Genomic DNA, 26797 nt, shown 5'->3' on the forward strand with positions numbered 1-26797 from the left:
GATTATACCACATCAAATACAGTGAAAGCAGGGGTTATACTGTGGGGGAGGGACATGGAAAGCAACAAAGAAATAATCTTATAATTGCATTAGAAACAAATGTATGAAAGGAAAAAATATTTAAAATACATATCTTAGGGTTCACTTTGCTAACATCACCTTATCTGACCTTTTCTGCTTGACTCATACATATACTAGATATGGCAAATAAGGGAAACCATGGGACCTATGTTTCTTTGGGCTTGGTTTACTTCACTTAATATAAAAGTGGTGCTGTGGCTCAAGTGGAAGAGTGCTAACATTGAGCAAAAGAAGCTTAGGGACAGTGGTCAGGCCCTGAGTACTAGCCTAGGGATTCATGCATGCTAGGCAAGCACTCTACCACTAAGCCACTTTTCCAGTCCCTGACCAATAATAGTTTAACCAACTAAGCAATAGAAACTTTTTTTTGAGCTGGGTAATGGTGGCTCACGCCTGTAACCCTAGCTACTCAGGAGGCTGAGATCTGAGGATCAAGGTTCAAAGCCAGCCCAGGCATGAAAGCCTGTGAACCTCTAATCTCCAATTATCCACCAGAAAACCAGAAGTAGGGCTGTGGATCAAGTGGTAGAGTGCTCACCTTCAGCTGAAGAGCTGAGAGACAAGGCCCAGAGTCAGAGTTCAAGCCCCAAGAAACAACAAAAACAAAAAAAAACTTAAAAAAAATTATTGTCAAGAACTGGGAAGGTAGCTTAATGGTAGGGTGCTTGCCTTGCATGCATGAGGTCCTAAGTTTGTTTCCTCAGCACCACATAAGCAGAAAAAGCAGGAAGTGGCTCTGTGGCTCAAGTAGCCTTGAGCTGAAGAGCTGAGGGACAGGGCCCAGGTCCAGAGTTCAGGAACCACGACACCCCCCCCCCCAAAAGTTAATATACAGAGGGGTTACAGTTACATTAGTAAGGCAATAAATATATTGTTTGACCAACTTGTTACACTTTCCCTCCTTTTTCTCCTACTTTCTACCCCCTCTCTCCTACCTCCTAACCACCCAAAATTTGTACAGATCATTTCCAACATATTGTCTTCTGTATATTGATGTTGCATTGGCTCACCCCTTGTCCTTTATCTCACCATTCTGTTGCTCCCCTTCCCTTCCCTAATTCAAATATATGTATATGCAATACTATGGCACCAAACTCAAATACAGCAACAACAGGGGATATAAATATAAAATGTTTGGAAAAACATACACCCTCAATGTTTAAGAATTACAACATGTCTGAAGTTGAATAAGACTTCAAGTGCTCAGTACACACAGTTTTATTCTCCATGTACATAACTAGGAACTTCACTGCTTTTGAACAAAAGTTCTGGCTATCTAATTAGCCATTGAATGCTTTATGACAACTGGTACTTCCCATCAATGAAAGGGAGAGTGTACATTTGGAAAGAATTTTATTATTCTTTGTAGGGAAGAAAAGAGACATGACTAGGTAGCCTGATGATAAAATAAAAATGATCACTTCCAGTGTTGGAATTTTTACTGCTGTGTAAAACTAATAAAAGTCCATGTTGTTGTTGGAGCAATAGAAGAACATGAAACAGCTGACAAACAGCAGGATGGTGTGGATGGCTTTGTTCTCGAGTGCTGGCTGTGAGGCAAGCCTGGGACTATGGAGGTGCCGGGCTGTCTTGTGGTGTCAGTACAGGAGGGTCACCATATAGAGTCTGGTGATGATCATGAGGATTACAAACACAAGATCTCAAAATAAGAAGATAGAGATGAAATACCATGGTGTATTTTCTTCTATCTGCTGAGTATGACAATATACATCGGAAAATCCAGAACCTGCAAGAGTAAAATTGCTTTGGCTTTCATAACTTTAATGACCAGGACATAGATGAGTATTATTGACACCCGTGAAGAAGAAGAAAGAAGGGAAAATCCACACTGAAGACTTAGATTTAAGCCACAGGCACTGGAGCAAGATGGTGCTGATGGAAAGTGCCTGGGTGAATCTGAACAGGTACACTACCGCCTTGCAGCCCCCGTCATCAGAAAATGATGAACTCGGAAGGATGCCAGGATGTCTGGAAACATTGTGAAGGTGAGTTCAGGATGTTGACCACAGTCCGGTGCATGAAGATAGCATCGATGGGCTTCTTCAGATGAGGTTGGAATCAAAACATGTACAGAAAGAGCATGGAGAGCAGGTAGTTCCCCATGATAGCGATGCACAGCTGGGCTATGAGGAAAGCCCCCGTATTGATTCACCCAAAAACATTGTGAATGGCACTGTGATGTCTAATGCATAGAGCAGCCAGACATTGGATATGGATACCAGAATGAAAAAATCAGTGCATGAGATTATTGATCCATTCTAAATGGTTTTTCAGATAGAATATGGAGACCATGAAAATCAGTTTCAGGCCCAGGGTTGTCTCTGGTGTAATGGAATCCCAAGGTCTCCTGAGGATCTTAGAGGACAGAAACGGATGAGATTATAGAAGGGAAATCCTGGCTCACACCATGGGTCCTAGTGCCTTCCCTAGGAGAACTGTGGGCCTGTGGTACATAGAAATTTGCACGGTATAAGGAGTTTTCTAGGTCATCAGATTGTAGTGTGTGTGTGTATGTGTATTTGTGTGTGTGTGTGTGTGTGTGTGTGTGTGTGTGTGTGTGTGTGTGTGTGTGTTCATGAATCCCTGGGGCTTCATCTCACATCCTTAAAGCTATCCCTGAGGTTTCTTGTTGTTCAAGGCTAACAGCTATACCTCCATCTTCATGCAGGTTTATTTGAGAATTAAGTCTTGCAGACTTTGCTGCCATGGCTTGCTTTTAATTGTCATCCTCTGGTCTCAAATTTCTGAGTAGGTAGGACTGCAGACATGAGCCAACAGTTCTCAGTACAAAAATCCTATTTCAAAACAACACATTTTATCCATAGTTCGCTAGAAAGGTAAGGTAGTTCAAAGTTCAGTACCAGAAAAAATTTTCTTAGCACCTTATTAAGTATTCAATTTCAACTCTTCTCGGAAAGAAATTCCAAGGAGGGGGAAATTATTGGGTAAGGAATCAAAATAAGTTTCAAAGGAGGAGTGTGGCAAATATATAAGTTGTGAAAATGTTTTCACACACATCCTACAAACTCGATTAAGTATTGTATTTAGCCTGCTATTATCTTAGCATGGCTTTGAAATCAAATGGGATCAATATAGTGTGATCAAAAGAATGGAATACAAGTGTATTTTGGGGGGCAAATAAAAAAGCAACACCAAATAACTACCAAAATGAATCTTGCACTAGGATAAAACACTGGGGCAATGGAACAGGAGACTAAGATTCAAAAGAGGCTTCATATCACCAGTTTCCCCTATGCAGTGATCACAGGAGTAGAATTGAGGAAAATACAGGAGCACTTCAATAGACCCAGGAACTCCACTATGCAACAGATTCAATATATGTAAATGATGAATGTTTCATCATGGAGAAATTTTAATTTTTTTATTTTAATTTTTATTTTTTGTGAACATACTGTACAGAGGGGTTACAATTACATGGGCAAGTTAATGAGTATATTTCTTATCAAGCATTGCAGCCTCCTCCTTTGTTTACCCTTCACATCCCTTCCCAGCCTCCTACCCCCCCTCAATCCCCGCTCCCTCCCCGCACCAACGTTTTAAATTCATTGTGAACATGACAACTTGTACTTCTCATTGTTGCAACAGGTTGGAGGAGTTGGGAAAAAACAATTCATGAAGAAATTTTAATGTAACCATTACCATGTTCAAAATATATCTATGATGTCCAGAGCATCATATCTGGCAGTACTGAAACTTTTCCATTGAGGTTGGATGAGCAAAATCATCTGCTCTCTGGACAGTTTGTCAATTATGACAATTATGGGATGAACTAATGCAGCAGTGGTACGCAGTAGACACTATGTGGATAGGAAGTATACAACTTATGTGTGGTGACAGGATGAGAAAACTGGGAATGGCAAGGGGTGACATTGTGCTCAAAGAACTATATTGAAGGAAGTGAAGTGGCGCTGTGTAAAAACTGGTAGAGTGCCACCCTTGAGCCCCACATCTCAGGGACAGTACCTGGGCCCTGAAACCTCACAAGTGACAAAGCAAAACTGTACACATGGCCTAATTATGCAATGGTAATCCCCTCTACATCACCTCTATCACAACAATGAAGATTATAATGGCAATTAAAATGATGACAGGGAAGAATGCAACACTAACTCCTGTCATTTCAAAAAACTTATAGGATATAAGATATGGAACCAACCCAGATGCCCCTCAGTAGATGAATGCATCCAGAAAATGTGGTATATACACACAATGGAATTTTATGCCTCCATCAGAAAGAATGATATTGCCCCATTTGTTAGGAAATGGAAAGACTTGGGAAAAATTGTATGAAGTGAAGTAAGCCAGGCCCAAAGAAACATAGGTCCCATGGTTTCCCTTATTTGAAATAACTAGTATATGTCTGAGACAAGCAGGAACGGTCAGATAAGTTGAAGTTAGGTGAAATGAACCCCAAGATAAGTATTCAAATGTTTTTTCTTTCATGCGATTGTTTCTAACATATTTATAAGATGATTTCTTTGTTGCTTTGTATGTCCCTCCCCCACAGTATAATCCTTGCTTTCACTGTATTTGATGTTGGTATAATTTGTGGAAGGTAAGGGATAAAACAAATCGTTTAAATAGTGATAGAATTGGACCCACTGCAACAATGAAATGTACAAGTTGTTATGTCGAAAAACGAACTTTACAACTTTGGCTGGGGGGGGGAGGGATGTGTGTGTGTGTGTGTGTGTGTGTGTGTGTGTGTGTGTGTGTATGACATGGGGAGATGGGAGATGGGAAAGAATGGGAAGGTGAAAAAAGGAGGAGGCAACAATGCTTGATAAGAAATTTACTCATTATCTTGCAAATGTAATTGTAACCCCTCTATATGGTATTTTCACAGTTAAAAAAATCCAAATAAAAATCTCTGAAATGTCTTTCCAAAAAAAAAATCTTTAGGTTGTGCCAGTGGTTCTCACTTACCATCCTATCTACTCAGGAAGCTACTCCGAAGCATGATTAGGTTCAGTATCCAACCTGAGTAGCAAAGTATATGAGATTTTTAAAATTTATTTCTATTTCTATTTATTTTTATATTTTTGGGGGATCCGGTTTTGGGGCTGAACTCTGGCCCTGGGGGCTGTCTCTCAGCTTCAGCTCAAGGCTAGCGCTCTACCATTTGAGCCACAGTGCCACTTCTGAATTTTTTTCTTTTTGTTATGTGGTGCTGAGGAATGGACCCCAGGGCCTCATACAAGCCAGGCATGCGCTGTACCACTGAGCCACCTTCTCAGCACCAGTATATGAGATTTTTATCTCTCATAAACTACCCAAAAAGGTGGAAGTAGAGTTTGGCTCATGACAGAGTCCTACCTTGGGCATAAATGATCAGGGACAATGGCCTGGCCTTGATTCAAGCCAGAGGACAGACAAAAGTACATAGATAAATAAAAGATATCTGTAGATCTCTCTCTAATTTATCAGTAAAAAATGTTAGGGTAGCTGGGTGCTGGTGGTTCATGCCTGTAATCCTAGCTATTCAGGAGGGTCGTAGTTCAAAGCCAGGCCAGGCAGGAAAGGCTATGAGACTCTCATCTCAAATGAACCACAAGAAAACCAGAAGTGGCATTGTGGCTCAAGTGGTAGAGTGCTAGCTTGAGCTAAAGAGCTGAAGGACAGTGCCCAGGCCCAGAGTAAAAGCCTCATGACCAACTCCCCCCAAAAATGTTAGGAGGTTTCCAGGGCACTGTAGATAAAGTCATTCTAGGAAACATTTAGCTTTCTATGTTCCCTGATGAAAGCATTGTTGCAACTCCATTTCAAATCACAGCATGTGTAGCAGGAAATACTGTAAAGCTGGGGTAAAGAGGATAATGAATCCTTCCGACCTCTTCTAACCTCACGTGCTTGTCAAGGTTGAAAGATTCGAAATCCTGCTCACAGGGAACAGCTTCCCAGAGGCAGTTCTGGCATCTTGGATAGGCTGTGGGTGCCCAGCCACCAATGTATAGCAGGCTTGGGGAGACAAGGCTTCTCCCAGTGGACATCAGTCACTGTCACCTGCTGCCTGGATGGCCTTGTTTACTGGGCATTAGTCTGATGCCTCCACAGGAGACACAAACCACTCTCCCAGGTGCCAATGGAATCTCTTAGAGAATATGCTACGTTTATTGATTAAATGAACAGAATTACTATTTCAAGATGTGTGTTTTCTCAAATCAAAATCATCAGAAAATAAACTTCAAGACCCAGCTGGTTATTAAAGGTTGGTTCTCTTAGCCCTGGGTATATCCTGAGATGCAGAGATTCTTTGCTTTCCACACTGGGAGCCTGGCAACAATGGTGACCATGTACCCTGGGTTTGCAGAGCCCAGCATGAAGCAGGCCAGGGGTCAAGGTCAAGGGTCACACTTCTCACACACAGGTGTCCTAGAAACCAATCATACATGATGGTCAAGTTGATGCAAATTGGCTCAACAAATAACAAGAGTAGATGTGAAAGTCCACAAATAGAGTTGAGGATTAAAACATGAACAAAGGAACTACTGGGGCATAGAGAATTACAAAGAGGAAAGGTAATAGTAAATAGACCTGAAAGCACATCCGATGTCCACTGGCAGGAATGGAGGCTTATGGATCATCAGCCAATGAGCAGATTGTTACTTGCCCTGCTCCAGTGCAGGTCTCCAATCAAAGATAAAGAAAATAATAAAAGAACTAACCAATGTGCAGTGGCCTCCAGAGTAGAGAGATAAGACACGTTTGCTCAGGACATCTTTCCACAAAGTGCAGTGGTGACAACTGGACATGCATGGGCATACTCTCTACGCAGCGCTGTCCTAGAGTTTCACATGATTTTTTTGAAGTAGGAACACTGATCTTCTCCCTTGAGTGCCTTTGCCTTGCCGCTTGTTCACAGAGAAGAGTCATGGAATTTGGAGGACCTAAGAATACGTGCCATTGTTTATATGCTGCTTGGTCATTGGTTTCATCTTGCTTTATGACTGGCTGTATCTTTTATTTTTATTTTTGTACATTTTTTTAATTGTGAAAATACTCTTCAGAGAGGTTACAATTACATGGGCAAGATAATGAGTACAGTTCTTATCAAGCATTGTAGCCTCCTCTTTTGTTTCCCATTCCCATCCCTTCCCAGCCTCCCCCCATCCTCCCATCCAATCCTTCCCCCCCCCCCCCACCAAAGTTGTAAAGTTCGTTTTCTACATGACAACTTGTACTTCTCATTGTTGCAATGGGTCCACTTGTATCCTTATTTAAACAACTTGTTTTTCTCCTTCACCTCCACAAATTATACTGATATCAAATACCGTGAAAGAAGGGGTTATACTGTCGGGGAGGGACATACAAAGCAACAAAGAAATAATGTTATAAATGTGTTAGAAACAAATGTATGAAAGAAAAAAACATTTAAATATATATCTTAGGGTTCATTTTCCTAACATCACCTTATGTGACCTTTTCTGCTTGACTCATACATATACTAAATATTGCAAATAAGGGAAACCATGGGGCTTATGTTTCTTTGAGCTTGGCTTACTTCACTTAATATAATTTTTTCCAAGTCTTTGCATTTCCTTACAAATGGGGCAATGTCATTCTTTCTGATGGAGGCATAGGATTCCATTGTGTATATATACCACATTTTCTTGATCCATTCATCTACTGAGGGGAATCTGAGTTTGTTCCATATCTTAGCTATAGTAAATAATGCTGCAGTAAACATAGTTGTGCTGTTAGCTTTAGTGTGGTCTTGTTTGTAAACATTTGGGTAAATGCCCAAAAGTGGAATTGCTGGGTCATATGGGAACTCTATGTGGAGTCTTTTGAGGAAACTCCATACTACTTTCCAAAGTGGTTGAACAAGTTTACACTCCCACCCACAATGAAGTAAGGTTCCCTTCTGTCCACATCCCCTCCAGCATCTGCTGTTATTAGATATCTTGTTTTTGCCATTGTAACTGTGGTGAGGTGGTATCTTAATGTTGTTTTGATTTGCATTTCTTTTATGGCTAGGGAGGTTGAGCATTTCTTCATGTGTCTATTGGCCATTCTTCTTTCTTCTTCAGAGAAGTTTCTCTTTAAGTCTTTAGTCCAGTTATTTATTGGGCAGTTGTTTCTTTGTTTCATGGTTAACTACTTGTAGAAAACTAAAGCTAGATCCTTATCTATCACCCTGCAACTGAATCAACTCCAAATGGATCAAAGACCTCGGAATCAAAGCAGACACTCTGAAAACATTACAGTATGGAATTGGAGAAACCCTAGGTCTCCTTGGTGCAGGCCAAAATTTTATTAATAGAGAAACGGAAACACAACAAATCAAAGAAAGGTTGGACAAATGGGATTGCACGAAGTTGCAGAGCTTTGGCATGGCAAAGGCCATAGCTAGCAAGATCAATAGAAAGCCTACGGATTGGGAGAAGATCTTCACTAGTCATACAACGATTGGCTGTATCTTTTGTCGACTGCATCCTGCTATGTCATTGGCTTCATCCTTCATCATTGGCTACATCCTAACCTGTCAGTGGTTGCATCCAGCTACCTCATGGACTGTATGCTGATTTGTCACTGCCTGTGTCCTTTCTCATTGCCTGCATCCTACTGCCTCATTGATTTTTATCTTGCTTTGTTATTGGCTATATCCTGAACATCCAAGAAATCCAAAAAGACTATGTTCAAAGCCTATACAGAGATTTTGGCCAGAGAGGAAAAATTCAGGCAGCCTGCTTAAGAAAGCCCATTTGAGCACAGTTTGGAGATACCAGAGACAAAGTGGATGTGGCTTTTCACTCACCACCAGTGTGAACTGGATTACTAGGAGTGAAAATCCACATCCTGCTGCCACTGATCATAGATGGTCCAAAAAACCGGGAAAGTATGTATACACCCAAAAAATATCTTCACGCAATCTCACAGAACAGCGTCTGGAATGTAGCTCTCCCCCAACATTCCAAAAGAACACCATCTTTGATACTGCAATAGAGCCTGCCAGAGCAGGTAGTAGATAACTTGGGCCAGAGAAGCTGCAACTGTGGTATCATTTTTCAACAGGACAAAGGAATCTGATCAGTGATAGTAAGCTCCACCTGGAGGAAGGTTGCCCCAGCCAGGAGGAGGTAGCTCTTCCCAGGAAGGGACAACTTTGTCAGGGTTGGCAGAGAGGGTTGGCCCCGCCCCTTGGCAGTGAACAAAGACATTCCAGTCATACAGCAGCTACCCTCAGAGCTTAGTCCCTGTAGGAATTAAAAATCCAAAAGGCTGTAAAATCTCACTGGATAGACTGCAAAACTGAGAGTGGCTCCAAGCTGGGCCAAAAAAGCGTCTCAAGAGCTAGACAAACTGGGAAAAGCCACTGATTCCAGACATGCCATAGCCCCACCCACACACAAGCTCACTTGCAGAGACTCCAACCTGCAGAAACCAGCCACCTCCTTCCTTCATTCTACACAAAGCCTATCCTCTCTCCCACTGAGTTTGTATGAGAGGAGGGACACAAGGACTCCCAAGGTTGCAAGGCAGAACTTTTCTCTGTCTGCTCAAACTGATTTGAGAAAACAAACTAAGCCATAAGGAAAACCAATCACTGCAAGGAAATCAAAGGCTCCATCAAGAGACCGGGTAGCAGACATAGGGGAGACACAAATAAAGTGAAGAATTGTTTTCTAAATGTAATTTTTTATTTTTTCTATTTTTATTTTATTCATATATTTTGTCCCATTTTTCTTCTTCATTGCTGTTCATTTCTACAGAACGTATGGTGATTACTAGGCTTCCTCCTTAATTGTGTGTATACTTATTTCAGGCTATATTTTGAGCAAATATCTATTGCTCAAATTAATGATTTTTAATTTTAGAATTGTTACTTTATACAAATATACATGTTTTTTCAGGTAAGAGGTAGGTTTATTCAGTAGACCTGTTGGGCTCACGCCAGTTTGGCATTCCTCACGGATGAGAAAGGCTTGGGAAAGACCTAAGTGAGAGAGTTGGGAAATTAGTGGGAAAGAGGTGGGAAAGAGAGAGAGCTGGGAAAGAGAGCAGGGAAAGAGAGAGAGCTGGGAAAAAGAGCTCAGAGAGCTGGGAAATGGCTGAGAAGGAAAACATATATACATTTTAAAATATCTTTATTTCTTCCTTTGTTCTTTCTTATTTTTTTCTTTCTCTGAATTTAGGTCTTAGCTTTCTTCTGTCTGTTCCTTTCCTTCACTATATCCCTCTACTCTTTTTCTACTCCTCCATTTTTCATTATATCTTTCAATCTTCTAATTCACCTCAACTCATTTTCCTTTATTTCTTTCTTTTTTTACAGAGTTCAGGACACTTTTTATTTTGTAACATTTTATTAGAAAAGTTATATAAATAAAAACTGAAATGCTGGGGAAGGAAAGCCACCCATTCATTTACCATGCCACGCTTGCTACTATAGCCACAGGTAATAATCGTACTTTATCATCCTCTTGTTACCTGCTGGGGCCATTTGAAGCCATGTTCACATTCACTCACAGTTTCACAGTTTGTAATGTTTTCACTGTAACATTTTCTCATGTTTGTCATAATATATACTCATTTATAATGACTATTCAAGGTACTACACAGAGACAGGTTTATTAACTACTTAGACCAGGGGATGGTAAATGAAGGCCTACATTTGTAAATAAAGCTTTAACTTACTATAACATAGCCTGACTCAAGGTTGACATATTGTCTATGGATGTTTGTCATGCTACAAACAGCAATGTTGGGCAATTAGGACAGATTGTATGACCTGCGAGGCCCATTTGTTGCCTGGCCCTTTAAGAAAGTGTGTACGTACATTCCTGACCTAATCTTTTAAGTGGCTCACAAGTGGGAATATTAAAAGTAATGCTAGTTGGAGAACATTTGAACATAAAATTTTTATACTTTGTACAACATAATTGGAGGTTTAAGAAAATGGCATGACTAGGTCTATTTAATATAGATGTCTTTAGGGCCGACACTTTTTTCCACACTATCTCGTGCAGTAGTATAGTTATGATATAAGGATGGTGGGACAAAAGGCCCATTGTTCCTATAGGTAACAGTCAGAGGTCCTGACTATTCTACGCATGTACGCTTACACTCCTGAGGAGTGTATTTTCAGTTCTGATCTAAAGTCAATTAAAGAGGAAATTGCAACTGAAAAAAGAATCCACAGAAAGAATCCTTCAGTGTCTACTGGGAATGAAAGCAGATAGCAGTAAATTCTTCAGGTGTCTAAGGCCATGTAAGTGCCATTCCAAGCTGGCTGAAATGACTACAAGGCACTAAAGGGCTGGAGAAGGGAAAGAGAGGTGACTTCAACAAGTTCATGGTGGCATCTATGCATGTGATGACAGTCTTCTTTGCACACATCCTGCCATAACTTGTAGAGAAATGCAGACTGTCTCCAGAATGCTCTACAGCAACTACTGTATGTTTCTGACAATACAAATTCTTTTTTTTTTTCTGGTCTGGTCGTGGGGCCAGAACTCTGGGCCTGGGTGCTGTCCCTCTGCTCTTCAGCTCAAGGCTAGTGCTCTACCACTTGAGCCACAGTGCCACTTCTGGCTTTTTTCTTTTCTTTCTTTCTTTTTTTTTTTCTTATGTGGTGCGGAGGAATCGAACCCAGGGCCTCAGGCATGCAAGGCAAGCGCTCTACCACTGAGTCAACTTCCCAGCCCAACAATACAAATTCTTTAATCTGAGAGAAATTTTTCCAAAAATCTTACGAGATGGACAAGTTATGTTAACCCGAATATCTTGAGGTACAAGCTAGAGCAGGCTGATGAGTCTCAAATCCAATCTTTTGTGAGCACAAGGCATTGACAAGCAAAGATATCATCTTCTAAGGGAAATTTTCTGTGGGTCTGGCAGCATAAATCTGCAGGGAGCCAGGGCGAATGCCATTACAAGGCGCCGCCCACTCCCTTGCAGCTTTGAGGTCCATATTAGACAGTGCTTGGCGGGACGGTGGGTCCTGGGCTTTGCGCATGCGCGAGCCACTTAGAGTCCCCAGCCAATCCCGTGGCACCTGGTGACGGTGAAAGGCAGATGACCAATGATAGAAAGACCCGTGTTACATTTCCCTATATAAGCGGCCATGTTTCGGGTGCACGCGCTCTCGCGCTCAAGCTCTCCCATCAATAAAATGGCTCTCCAATAAAGCGTGATCTGAGAAGACTCCTGGTGTGGTGGTCGTTCTTCCTCGCTGATCGAGAAGGCATTCGCCGCAAGTGGTGCCGAAACCCGGGACCCGCGTGAGAGGCCGAACAGGAGCCAGAACTCAACACGCGGAGAGGGGACGTCGGTAAGTATCCCCCGGTATGCTGTTCACTGTAGATTTAGATATTTATTGGTTGCTTGCATTGCTTCTTCCCTTGTGCTTTGTCCTTTTGATGGTGCGCACTTGCCTCGAGGAGGGAGGGTTTGATTTAATCCAGGAAGGATGCAAAGTACTAACACCGCATCAGGATAGTCTATCAGAGGCAGCGTCCAGTAAAGGGGAGGAAAATAGGCCTAAAAGAAAAAGGGAAAAAAGGATCCTAAAGAATTAAAGCAGGAGGGACTGCAGCCCTCACAATAGGAGAAGGGTCTTAGGGAAGAGGGGGTCTCAAGGAGACCCCTATGCCCTTCTTTAAAAGCAAACCGGTTCTCAGCCCTACATGTGGAAGGGCGGGACCAAGAATGCAGTGATCTTGTAAGTGACTCAGAGGAAGAAATGTTAGAGGAGGAGGGAGAGCAGCTCGATCCAGCTGATAGTGAAGACTTAGAAGAGGCTGCTGCTGAGTATGAGGCAGACAGATGTGGGGGGGTGGCGCCCCCTAGGGATGGAAGTATCGCATCAGCCAGGAAGAGGAAACGGAGGTGGCCCTCATCCGTCGGCCCCCCCTCCGTGCCAGGAGGCGGGGCGGAGTCACTTTATAAAAGGAAGCACCTGGTCGCGGTTAGCAGCCGCTTTTCCAGTTTTTGAAAATCCAATTACTAGTGAAAGAAATTTTGAGCCGGTTTCCGACTTCCAGCTTAAGGATTTAGTTGAGGCAGTCCGGACTTATGGAGTGACGGCCAATTATACCACTGCCTTGCTTCGAAGGCTGACTATTAATGCTATGATTCTGTGGGAGCAAAAACTGTTCAATATTTTCCTGAATTAGTGGCTAAACAGGCAATTTTGATCTGGAAAAAAAAGAAAAAAGAAAAAAAAGGCAATTTTGGGTATAAAGTATTGTTTGATGCACTTTGCAAAAATTCCAGATAAATTAATTATTCCATACACCCGTGAGCAAGTTGAAATTTTAGCAGCCACAGTGGATATGTGGGCAATTCTTGTTTGCTCGTTTCCCAATGTAATTGATAATCATTATCCTAAGCATCCTCTGCTTGCCATAGTTAACAAAAATTTAGTGTATTTTCCTGTCGTTACTTCAAAGGAGCCCCTAGTTAGTGCCCTGACCATCTTTACGGATGGATCAAAATCTGGACAAGGTGCCTTTTTTGTTCAAGGACACAAACAGCCGGTGGTCTTTAATTTTCGGCCGAATGTCCCACAGGCTGTTGAATGTTTAATTGTGCTTGAAGTTTTTAAAAGATTTGATCAACCTTTTAATTTATTTTCTGATTCATTATATGTTGTAAATGCCGTTGCTTCTCTTGAAGTTGCTGCTTCAATTAAGCAGGCCAGTACAATTTCTAATGTTTTGTTACAGATTCAATCCCTTATCTTAAACAGAAAACACTCTTTGTATATTGGACATATTCGCGCCCACTCTATGTTGCCGGGCCCGATGGCAAAGTGTAATGCCCTGGCGGACCAGGCAGCTCGGGCTGTGGCCCTGGTTGCTGCTGATCCTGTAGAATTGGCAAAAGACTTTCATAAATTGTATCATGTACCCGCAAATACCCTTAGGAAAAGATATAATTTGCCCAGGCATGTGGCAAGAGATATTGTTAAAGCCTGTAAATTTTGTGTTACCTTTCTTCATCCTCCCCATGTGGGGGTAAACCCCAGGGGGTTGAGACCAAACGTTCTATGGCAAATGGATGTTACTCATCTGACAGAATTTGGTAAGTTGAAATATTTACATGTGTCTATCGATACCTTTTCCGGTGTCATTCATGCCACACCTCTGGCAGGAGAAAAGGTGTCTCATGTCAAAATACACTGCTTAGAAGCTTGGGCAGCTTGAGGAAAGCCCCTTAGACTTAAAACGGATAATGGCCCTGCTTATACTTCCCATGGTTTTCGCGCCTTTTGCGCACAAATGCAGGTTGCCCACACCACCGGATTGCCCTACAATCCTCAAGGACAAGGTATAGTGGAAAGAGCTAATAGAAGCATAAAAGAAATGCTTCAAAAACAAAAAGCGGGAATTGCTGAGTCAGCATCCCCCAGGGAAAGACTTTCTCTTGCGCTCTTTACCCTTAATTTTTTAATTCTAAATGACAACGATCAGTCTGCCGCAGATCGGCATATGACAAGAGACCCCATGGATACTAAAGACATGGTTATGTGGAAGGATGTTATTATTAATAAATGGTATGGACCGGATCCGGTAATAACGAGATCCAGGGGAGCTGTTTGTGTTTTTCCACAGAGTCAAGAAGTACCTCACTGGGTGCCAACGAGACTGACCAGGCTGGTGAAGACTGCAGAAGAACCCCCTCTTGAAAAAGAAGACCCGCAAAATGAAGATGCCATCCACTCGTCTCCTGATGCAGCTGATCTTCCTGCTGTTAGCAACAGTGCTAATAGCAATCCCTGTGATAGCTAAACCTATGATGCTGTGAGCTGTTAAACCAATGATGCTGTGGGCTGTTACAATTTACTGACTGGGCCTCTGCGGTGTCCTTTTTCAAAGAGCGGGTGGGAGTCGGAATGTTTTTAGCCTGCTGCCTGGGAGGATGCGTGGTCTGCCTATGGTTGGTCTGTCGCCTTTGAGACCAAACCAGAAGGGACAAGGTTGTTATCTCACAAGCATTAGCCGCCTTGGAGAGTGGATCCTCACCCCAGATCTGGCTGTCGGCCCTGAGAGGCAATTAAGCCTTACCATCCTGCATAGCCTTAGCACCCCGAGGGATCAGGGGATCCCATTGCACCGGGACAGGTATGCAATTTGCAATTTGGGACAGGGTGCGAGGCAAGTGCACTGCACTTGAGGAGGACCATCTCCTCAGGAAGAGCATGCTGGGTTGCAAGTGGGTTGATGCCCAAGATCCCACCTCTGCAAAAAAGGCATCGGATGGGCCTGGTCATCACTGGGGAAGGCGTGCCCCTCAGGCGAAGGCCAGTGCAAGGTCCTAATGTTTTAGACAGAGGCCCAACCTCTACTCTTACCTGTTGCCAAAAAACAAAAAGGGGGAAATGCAGGGAGCCGGGGCGAACGCCATTACAAGGCGCCATCCACTCTCTTGCAGCTTTGAGGTCCATATTAGACAGTGCTTGGTGGGACGGTGAGTCCTGGGCTTTGTGCATGCGCGAGCCACGTAGAGTCCCCAGCCAATCCCGTGGCACCTGGTGACGGTGAAAGGCAGATGACTAATGATAGAAAGACCCATGTTACATTTCCCTATATAAGCGGCCATGTTTCGGGTGCACGCGCTCTCGTGCTCAAGCTCTCCCATCAATAAAATGGCTCTCCAATGAAGCGTGATCTGAGAAGACTCCTGGTGTGGTGGTCGTTCTTCCTTGCTGGTCGAGAAGGCGTTCGCCGCATAAATCCATCTGTGAGCTTATAATAGATTATTGTTGAGTCAGACTCCACTATGGCCAAGGTAAATGAAATTGGCAGATCTGGATAGCCTTGAAGTTTTCGAGATGCCTTCAGGATTTCCCTAATCCTGTTATGGCTAAGAGAAGCAGAGACTGGAGTAGGCACCACAGTCTGTAACCCTTCCCCTTCTATCTCAGTCCAAAGTAGACAGATGAGTTGTAGTTCTGGTAATCCCACACAATTTACTCTATGCCAACTTTTACTCTCCATGAGATCCAGGTAAACCAAGAATGATATACAAACTTGAGTGGCATCTCCTATGTCTAATTCCATAAGTTCTAAGTCCTTGGGGTGCGTAGCCATCCAGGCATCCTTGAGGGCTGCCAGAGGAGTGCTGCCGTCACCAAGACCGCCACCACATCCAGGGTCTGCACCACCACCAGGAGTTGGCACGGAACCGACCTGCTCCTCCATGTTGGCCCACGCCTCATTTTCCTTTATTTCTTGTCCTTCACTACTTATTCCTTTGCTTTAGTCCACGGATCCCTATTTGATTGTTGTTGATCTAGACTCTATCTAGAAGTAGAGTTTGGCTCATGACATAGAGTCTTAGCCTTGGGCACAAACGATCACGGACAATAACCTGGGCTTGATAAAAGATATCTGTAGATCTGTCTCTAAATTATCAGTAAAAAGTGTTAGAGTAGCTGTGTGCTGGTGGCTCACGCCTGTAATCCTAGCTACTCAGGAGGCTGAGATGTGAGGGTCATGGTTCAAAGCCAGCATAGGCAGTAAAGGCTATGAGATTCTCATCCCCAATGAACCACTAGAAAACAAGAAGTGGCGCTGTGGCTCAAGTGGTAGAGAGATAGCTTGAGCGAAGGAGCTGAGGGACAGTGCCCAGGCTCAGAGTTCAAGCCTTATGACCAACCAAAAGTTTCCAAGGTACTGTAGATAAAGTCATTCTAAAAACATTTAGGTTTCTATGTTCCCAGATGAAAGGATTGTTGCAACTCCATTTCTAATCATAACATGTGTAGCAGGAAATACTGTGAAGCTGGGGTAAAGAAGATAATAAAGCCTTCTGACCTCTTCTTACCTCAAGTGCTTGTCAAGGTTGCGAGCTCTGTAATCCTGCTCACAGGGAACAGCTTCCAAGAGGCAGTCTGGCATCCTGGATAGGCTGCTGGTGGCGAGACACCAATTTATAAAAAGCTTGGTGTGACGAGCCTTCTCCAAATGGGCATCAGTCACTGTCACCTGCTGACTGGATGGCCTTGTTTACTGGGCATCAGTCTGATGCCTCCACAGGACACACAAAAGACTCTCCCTGGTGCCAATAGAATCTCTTAGAGAATATGCTACATTTATTAATTAAATGAACAGAATTCTATTTCAAGATGTGTGTTTTTTCAAAGTCAAAGTCATCAGAAAGTAAATTTCAAGACCCAGATGGTTATTAAAGGTTGGGTCTCTTAGCCCTGGGTACATCCTGAGATGCAGAGATTCTTTGCCTTCCCCACTGGGAGCCTAGAAACAAGTGTGACTATATACCCTGGGTTTGCAGAGCATGTGGCAAGCCAAGGGTCAAGGACAAGGGTCACATGTCTCACAGACAGGTGTGCTAGAAACCATTCATTCGTGATGGTCAAGTTGATGCAAATTAGCTCAATACATACCAAGAGTAGATGTAAAAATCCACAAATAGAGTTGAGGATTAAAACTAATGAACAAAGGAACTACTAGGGCATAGAGAATTACAAAGAGGAAAGATAATAGTAAATAGACCTCAAAGCACATCCGCTCTCCAGTGGTAGGAATGGGGGCTGATGGAGCATCAGCCAATGAGCAGAATGTGACATGCCTTGTTCCAGTTCAGGTCTCCAATCAAAGATAAAGAAAATAAAAGAACTAACCAATGTGCAGTGGCCTCCAGACTAGGCAGATAAGACACTTTTGCTCAGGACATCTTTCCAGAAAGTGCAGTGGTGACAGCTAGACATGCATGGGCATACTCTCTACACAGCGCTGTCCTAGAGTTGCACATTGTTTTTTGAAGTAGGTACACTGATCTTCTCCCTTGAGTGCCTTTGCCATGGTACTTGTTCACAGAGAAGAATCATGGAATTTGGAAAACCTATGAATACGTGTCATTGCCTATATGCTGCTTGGTCATTGGCTTCATCCTGCTTTATGATTGGCTGTATCTTTTGTCGACTGCATCCTGCTATGTCATTGGCTTCATCCTTGATTATTGGCTACATCCTAACCTGTCAGTGGCTGCATCCAGCTTCCTCATAGGCTGTATCCTGATTTGTCACTGCCTGTGTCCTTTCTCATTGTCTGCATCATACGGCCTCCTTGATTTTTATCTTGCTTTGTTATTGGCTATATCCTGAACATCCAAGAAATCCAAAAGGACTATTTTCAAACCCTATACAGAGATTTTGGCCATAGAGGAAAAATTCAGGCAGCCTGCTTAAGAAAGCCCATTTGAGCACAGGTTGGCAACACCAGAGAAACAGGTGGTGTGACTTTTCACTCATCTCCAGTTTGGATTACTAGAAGTGAAAATCCACATCCTGCTGCCACTGATCTTAGATGGTCCAAAACACTGGGAAAGTATGTATATAGCCCAAGAACATCTTCACGCCATCTCACAGAACAGCGTCTGGAAAGTAGTTCTCCCCCAACACTCCAAAAGAACACCATCTTTGATACTGCAATAGAGCCTGCCAGAGCAGCTAGTAGATAACTTGGGCCAGAGAAGCTGCAACTGTGGTATCATTTTTCAACAGGACAAAAGAATCTGATCAGTGATAGTAAGCTCCACCTAGGGGAAGTTTGGCCCACCCAGGAGGAGGTAGCTCTTCCCAAGAAGGGACAACTTTACCAGGGTTGGCAGAGAGAGTCGGCCCCACCCCTTGGCAGTGAACTAAGACATTCCAGTCATATAGCAGCTACCCTCAGAGTTTAGCCTCTGTAGGAATTAAAAATCCAAAAGGCTGTAAAATCTCACTGGATAGACTGCAAAACTGAGAGTGGCTCCAAGCTGGGCCATAAAAGGGTCTCAAGAGCTAGACAAACTGGGAAAAGCCACTGATTCCAGACATGCCACAACCCCACCCACAGACAAGCTCACTTGCAGAGACTCCAACCTGCAGAAACCTGCCACCTCCTTCCGCTCTCCGTTGTTCCGCTCTCCCACTGAGTTAGTCTGAGAGGAGGGACATAGGGCTTGCAAAGTTGCAAGGCAGAACTTTTTTTTTCTGCTCAAACTGATGTGAGAAAACAACTAAGCCATAAGGAAAGCCAATCACTACAAGGAAATCAAAGGCTCCATCAAGAGACCGGGTAGCAGACATAGGGGAGACACAAATAAATTGAAGAATTGTTTTCTAAATGTAATTTTTATTTTTTCTATTTTTATTTTATTTATATATTTTGCCCATTTTTTCTTCTTCATTGCTCTTTATTCCTACACAGCCTATGGTGATTACTAGGCTTCCTCCTTAATTGTGTGTATATATAATTCAGGCTATGTTTTGAGCAAATATCTATTGCTGAATTTTATGATTTTTAATTTTAGAATTATTAATCTATACATACATACTTTTTTTTTCAGGTAAGGGTTAGGTTGATTCAGTAGACCTGCTGGGACCAGGCCAGGTTAGCATTCCTCACGGATGAGAAAGGCCTCGGAAAGACCTAAGAGAGAGAGCTGGGAAAAGAAGTGGGAAAGACCTGGGAAAGAGGTGGAAAGAGAGATAGCTGGGAAAGAGAGCAGCGCAAGAGAGAGAGAGCTGGGAAAAAGAGCTCAGAGAGCTGGGAAAGGGCTGAGAAGGAAAACATATATAGATTTTTAAATATCTTTATTTCTTCCTTTGTTTTTTCTTATTTTTTTCTTTCTGTGAATTTAGGTCTTAGCTTTCAGTATATCTCTCAATCTTCTAATTCACCTCAATTCATTTTCCTTTATTTCTGGTCTTTCACTACTTATTCCTTTGCTTTAGTCAACTGATCCCTATTTGATTGTTGTTGATCTAGACTCTATCTGTATCCATTTTGACAGTGTCAAAGTGGATTATTGTGTCATCCTTTTGGTTCAGACTGCTTTAAAGCTCATGACAGATTTGTTCACTTATTTCAACTATATATTTTTATATATACATACACATATATACATATATATACACATATATATGTATATATAATCCCCACTCTGGAAGAACAATACCTGTCCTGTAACAAAGAATAGGGCAGGTCAATAGGAGAATACCTATCTCCTATTTTGAACCTCTAATGTATGTGCAAATACAGGGATTGGGGTTGGTCTTTGTCTTAAAAGTGTGTTCTGTGGTGGTACTGGAATTTCTTTCATATCCTGAAAGGAAAGATAGAGTTAAAATACCTGCCTATGATTGTTAACCCTTAAACTCTACAGCTATAGGTTCCTTGTTGTTTGTTGTCTTAAAAATGTTTCCTAGTATGGTACTAGATTTAGTCTCATTTCTAAGTTGGCAGAGCTAGCCATAGAAACACAAGAAAAATGGCAAGTCTAGGAACTTCAACCTCTACTGAAAATAAATAGGCAACAGAGCAATCAATGAAAAACCTAGAGGACAGTTCTCAAGATCTAAAAACAGCACTTGTAAACATGCTGAATGAAAAGACTGAAAGCCTGCATGAGGCTATACTTGAGCATGATGAGGCTAACCAAAGATTAATAGAGGAATTCATGGAATCCACAAACAAAAAGCAGTATGAATTCCAACCAAACGGCCTGGGAAGGTGGCTCAGTGATAGGGTACTTGCGTAGCATGCATGAGGCCCTGAGTTCGATTCCTTAGCACCACAGAAGCAAAAAGAAAAAAACTGCGAGTGGTGCTGTGGTTCAAGTGGTAGAGTACTAACCTTGAGCTGAAGCGCTGAGGGAGAGTGTCCAGCCCAGAGTTCAGAGCCCATGACCAGAAAAAAAAGGCAAATCATAACTCTAACCAAAGGAAAGGAAGTCCAATGAAAAATACATCGGACTCATTTCAGGATTATAGCAGAGAAAGTCCTGAACATCCAAATGATAGGTCCACTCTGATACAAGAAACCTTTAGAACCCCAAACAGACAAAACCAGAATGGGACATCCCACCACCACACTGTGATCTGCACAGGATTTATAAAGACCAAGCTTAAGCTGGGGCTTGAACTCAGGGCCTGGGTACTGTCCCTGAGCTTCTTTTGCTCAAGGCTAGTACTCTACCACTTGAGCCACAGTGCCATTTCTGGCTTTTTCTGTGTATGTGGTACTGAGGAATCAAGCCCAGGGCTTCATGCATGCCCTTCAGGCAAACACTCTACTACTAAGCCCCTTTCCCAGCCAGTATAGAGCCTTAGAAACAGGAAATAGCAATGGAAATACACTTCAAATTAGGTCCAATGTCTAGTGGTGGATTCTAGGCTCTCAGTGCATCAGCCAATGAGCAAGCGTGAGTAGGAGTCCTGGTCTCTGAGAAAAAAAAAAAAAAAGGAAAAAGAACTAACCAATGTGCAATGGCCTCTAAAGTAGAGAAGTATGCCTCGTCTCTTAGGACACTCTCCAGAAAGTCCCATGGTTACAGCTGTATACCAGAGCCATAGTCTCTCCCCAGTGCTATACAATTTGTTGCCTGAATCCTGAACACTGATGTTCTCCATTGTGTCCCAGTGCCTTGCTGCTTGTCACAGTGTAGAATCATGGAGGCTATAGGATGTAAATACAGGTGTCATGGCCCATATCTTGCTTAGTCCTTGGCTGTACCCTTTCTCATTGGCAGCATCCTGCCTTGTAATTGGCTGTATCCTGCTGCCTCATTGGCTGTCTACTGACTTGTAATTGACTAGACCCTGCTTCTTCATTGGCTGACAAATATTCATAGGATGGCTTAATAAAATTTCTTTAACTAACAGCACTGTTAATAGAAATAGAATGTAAGGGTGAAATGAAATGTCTAGGCACTGTCTTCATAAAAATAAAAACAAGGGGCTAGGAAGGTGGCTCAGTGGTAGAGCGCTTGCCTTGCATGCCTGAGGCCCTGGGTTCGATTCCTCAGCACCACATAAGCAAAAAGAAAAAAGCCGGAAGTGGCACTGTGGCTCAAGTGGTAGAGCGCTAGCCTTGAGCTGAAGAGCTGAGGGACAGCGCCCAGGCCCAGAGTTCAAGCCCCAGGACCGGACCAAAAAAAATAAATAAATAAAATAAAAACAAGTAGGAGGTTCCGGGAAGATGATGGAGGAAAATTTGGAGGCTAAACAAGCTCACCCATAGAAAGCAGTTTTAGAGTTCAAGTGAACAGTCCTATGCCAGTGAATCACACCAAGTGTGCCATCATAGGACAGAGAGGCCAGAGAGGGAAAATTTAGGCAAGGAGACAGATCTGAGCACTTGCCAGCAGCCGCTGCTGCGGCGGCAGCGGTGGAGACGGTGGCCCTACCTGCCATACCTGAAACACAGACAGTCTGGGACCAAGGAGCCAGAAGTGTAGGGTTAGTGGATTCTACTCAACACCAGCAATAACCGACAGTGAGCAGACATCTTCATCCTGCAGTTCGTAGACCGGAGACGACCCAGGAACCAAGACTCGGCATGAGTAGAAGCCAGATATCTTCACTCCTTCTCAGGGAGCAGAGGAGGGAAGGCCACCCCTCACTCTCCCCAGTACCAGAGATCTCCATCTTGGATACTGACAAAGCTTGGCAGAGCTGCTAGCTCCAACTCAGGCCTTGGAAGAAAACTAGAGTCATTTAGCAGGTCACAAGAACCTAACTGACCTGCCAGACTCAGCTCCACCCTGGGAAAAGTCACCCAGCTCGGGCGCCAGCCCCAAGAGTGGCTTTCTTCACTTGATAATCACAGCCAGAGGCTGCCCCTCCCTTAAGCAGCCTTGACAATCAATTGAAATTCAGTAAACATAACTCCTGACAGTGGCTCTAACCTGGGCTCTGTGAGTTTCTCACAAACTAGCCCCCGGGAAAAGCTACTGTTTGCTGAAAGGCCTCAACTCTACCCAGAACCTAGCCTCATCACAGAATCTCCAAACTTGAGGAAAAGGCATCTCCCTCTTTTGTGATACTCAAAGCAGAACTCCCTCCCATTGAACTACCCTGGGAGGATGATCACAAAATCCTGGGAAAGCAGAGCATTTTTCTGCCTGTTCAAACAAACTGACTTAATAAACCAACCAAGCCACAGGAAAATCAAACACCACAAACAGACCAGAGACTCCAAAGAGGACACAAGGAAGATACAGGATTTACAGGATCTTTCCCACCCCTCCCAAAAAAGTGAAAGGACTTTTTTTCTTTTTTTTTTTGTACCTTTTATAAAAACATTTGTTTTCTAAAACTCTTTTTAATTTTTAATTTTTACCTTTTTTGAAAAAAATTGTTTTCTAGTAACTTTTTCTTCCTCTTATAATTTTTATTTTAGGGGTATATGTGTGTGTGTTTTTCTTTCTTTCTTTGTTTTTTTTCTTTAAAAAATTTTTTTTTGTTTTTTGTTTAGCTCTACTGAACTTGTGATCTTTTTTTCTTTCTTTCTTATCCTTTTCACCTTTTCTTCTCTTTCATTCTTCTTTATGTGACTTAATTGTTGTTCTGCACATTCTCAGATAAACCCGTAGTCGATAATTAGACCTTATCCCCCATTGTGTACACACTTAATCCACAAATTTATTACTCAATTCAAAGCCTCTTAGATTTAAATTCCTTAATATCAGTACTACCTCTTTATACCTATATAATATTTTAAGTATTTTTATTTTTAAGTTTTTCACATATCCTTTATATCTCTTCCCTTCTCTCATTATATTCACGTTCTTCTCTGAGTATTTTGGTTTCGTTTCTGCATAATACTTTTATTTTTACTTCTCTATTTTTTCTGGTCTCAATTTTTCCCTTTCTCTGTCTTCATTTTCTTTCTCTCACTACTTTCATCCTATCCCACCTATTTCCTGCTTTGAGATTAGGACTTAGTTAAGTTAACTCTCCCTGTGCCTTCCCACATCACTCTATTCCTATTTTTTACCCACATCTCTCCCTAAAACTACTAATTTCTGGTTTACCAAATTCTTCTTTGCGGTTGGTAGCCCATTAATATATAGTTGGTTGATGTTGAATAGATGTATCTGTTGAACTAGATTGTATCTACAGACTATTGACTGTACAAATTCAGAGTTTGGTTGATGCTTGCGTTAAGATAGTGTTCTAGCACAAAACTGGTGTTATTTTCATTGGAAATGGGCAGAGTAAGCCAGAAAAACACAAGAAAAGTGGCATGCCCGAGTATATCAACTCCCACTCATGATATTCAGGGGAAAGAACAGATAATGAATAATCCAGAGGAGAGTTCTGAAATAGCTCTACAAAGACTGCTGGGAAACATGATAAATGAAAAGATTGAAAACATACAAAGGACTCTGTATGAGCATGATAAGGACAGAGAGGAGGCAAACAAAAGATCAATAGAGGCAAAGAAAAGCACAGTGCAGGAAAAGATTGAAAACCTACAAAGGACTCTGTATGAGCATGATAGGGAGAGAGAGGAGGCAATCCAAAGGTTTATACAAGAATATCATGAGACTGAGGAAGCTACTCAAAAACTGATACAGGATTTGCATGAGTAGCTTGAGAATACTCAAAGAGAAAGGCAGGAATGGCATAAATAGGCTGAGAACACTCAAAAAGAACTACAGGAATGGCATGAATGGGAGTGGGAGGAAGCTAAGCAAAGAGTAGTACAGGAATTGAGAGAGCAGGATGAGAATACACAAAGATCACTAAAGGCATTCATGGGATCCATTAACAAAGAGCTGAAGGAAGTCAGGGAGAACACAAAGGGAATACTGAATGGAACCCAACAGAAGGAATGGGAGTCCAAGGAAACCATAACCAATCAACTAAGTGATTTGAGAATAAACACTGAACACCAAATTAAGGAAGTAAAGAAGTTCATACAAGATCTAAAACAAAGCTTCAGCAAAGAATTTGAAGCCATCAAAGCTGACCAATTAGACGGAAAAGAAATAAAAAACAAAGTAGAAAGTCTTGACAGCAGGGTAGACCATGCAGATTATCGAATCTCGGGGATTGAAGACAGCCTAGATATTATAGAGAAAGAACAACCAACCATCCAAGACAAGTCCAAGAAATATGATAGATCTATCCAACACTTGGAAGACACCATCAGAAGGCCTAATCTAAGGATAATGGGTGTAGAGGAGCACCTAGAAACAGAAGTTAATGGTCTAGGAAATTTGTTTAACAGGATCCTATCAGAGAACTTCCCAAACATGTAAAAAGATAGGCCTGTTCAGATACAAGAAGCTTTTCGAACTCCAAAGAGACCAGACCAGAATAGGACATCCCACGGTCACATTATAATCCACACAGGATCAACTCAGACCAAGGAAAAGATCCTTAAAGCTGTCAAGGAGAAAAGATTAATCAACTCTAAAGGGAAAACAATTAGAATCACCTCAGATTTCTCAGCAGAGACAATCAAAGCAAGAAGAGCCTGGAATGATGTATGCCATGCCCTAAAAACAAACAACTATCAACCAAGAATATTGTACCCAGCTAAACTCTCCTTTATAACTGAAGGCCAAATAAAAACCTTCCATAGCAAAGAAAAATTGAAACAATACATCTCCACCAAACCAGCCCTCCAAAAGATTCTTAAAGATGTCCTACAATAGAAATCCAACAAGACCACAATAAAGGCCAAGAAACTGCACCCAAACTGAGAATTCAAGAACCATAGGAAGAACCCACATTTCACAGCCCCCAAGAAGGTGGATAACATGGCAGGAACTCCCAAATACCTCTCAGTCCTATCTCTCAACATTAACGGACTTAACTCTCCAATTAAGGGACATAGACTGTCTAGTTGGATTAAAAAACAAGATCCTTCTATCTGCTGCCTTCAGGAGTCACATCTTGCCCATAAAAACAAACACATTTTCAATGTTAAAGGCTGGAACAAAATCTACCAAGCAAACGGCCCCCATAAACAGGCGGGAGTTGCAATCCTAATATCAGATAAAATAGACTTCAAATTAAAATTCGTGAGAAGAGATAAAGAAGATTGCTACATACTGATTAAGGGATCTCTCCTTTAGGAGAATATTACAATTCTAAATATCTATTCGCCAAACAACAGAGCACCCTCATTTAGCCAAGAAACACTACTTTCCCTAAAACTCCACATAGATCCAAAGACGTTCATTGTTGGGGATTTTAACACACCACTCTCCCCACAAGATAGATGAGCTCGGCAAAGACTCAACAGAGAAACCGCAGATCTAAACAACTGCATAGATCAACTAGATTTAACAGACATCTACCGAATATTTCACCCAGCAGCATCAGAATACACGTTTTTCTCAGCAGCACATGGAACATTTTCTAAAATAGACCACATTTTAGGGCACAAATTAAACTTGTCCAAATTCAGAAACATTGAAGTTATACCTTGCATTCTCTCTGAGTACAAGGGAACAAAATTAGAACTCAACACCAAAAGCCACCATAAAAAATCCTGTAACACATGGATGCTGAACAACACACCACTGAATCAAGAGTGGGTCATGGAAGAGATTAGAAAGGAAATTAAAATGTTCATGCTATTCAACAAAAATGAACACACAATTTACCAGCTCCTCTGGGACACAGCAAAGGGATTACTCAGAGGAAGTTTATATCTTTGAGGTCCTACATCAACAAATTGGAGAGATCTGAAACCAACAATTTAATGAGACATCTAAACCAACTTGAAAAAGAGCAGCAAGATAAACCCCAATGCGGTAGATGGAAAGAAATAATTAAAATTATATCAGAATTAAATAAATTAGAATCCAAAAAAATATAGAAAGAATCAACAAAGCAGAGTTAGTTCTTCGAAAAAATTAACAAAATTGACAGACCCTTAGCAAATCTTATCAGAAAAAGAAGAGAAAACACCCAAATAAATAA

At 42.1% G+C, this 26797-nt stretch overlaps 1 protein-coding gene across 1 annotated transcript; it reads right to left on the reverse strand.

The window, feature by feature from the left end:
* Nucleotides 1–11925: 11925 nt before the first annotated feature.
* On the reverse strand, nt 11926–16268 carry LOC138812555 (tRNA-splicing endonuclease subunit Sen15-like). The gene is made up of 2 exons (XM_070000517.1): nt 15796–16268; nt 11926–11968 (listed from the first exon to the last, which is right to left on the reverse strand). The coding sequence occupies exons 1-2, from the start codon at nt 16266–16268 to the stop codon at nt 11926–11928; spliced, it is 516 nt and encodes a 171-aa protein (XP_069856618.1).
* Nucleotides 16269–26797: the final 10529 nt, after the last annotated feature.

This window comes from Dipodomys merriami, unplaced genomic scaffold (genome assembly GCF_024711535.1).
Source record: "Dipodomys merriami isolate MVZ:Mamm:240054 unplaced genomic scaffold, mDipMer1.0.p SCAF_57, whole genome shotgun sequence".
In the NCBI taxonomy this organism is placed as follows: Eukaryota; Metazoa; Chordata; class Mammalia; order Rodentia; family Heteromyidae; genus Dipodomys; species Dipodomys merriami.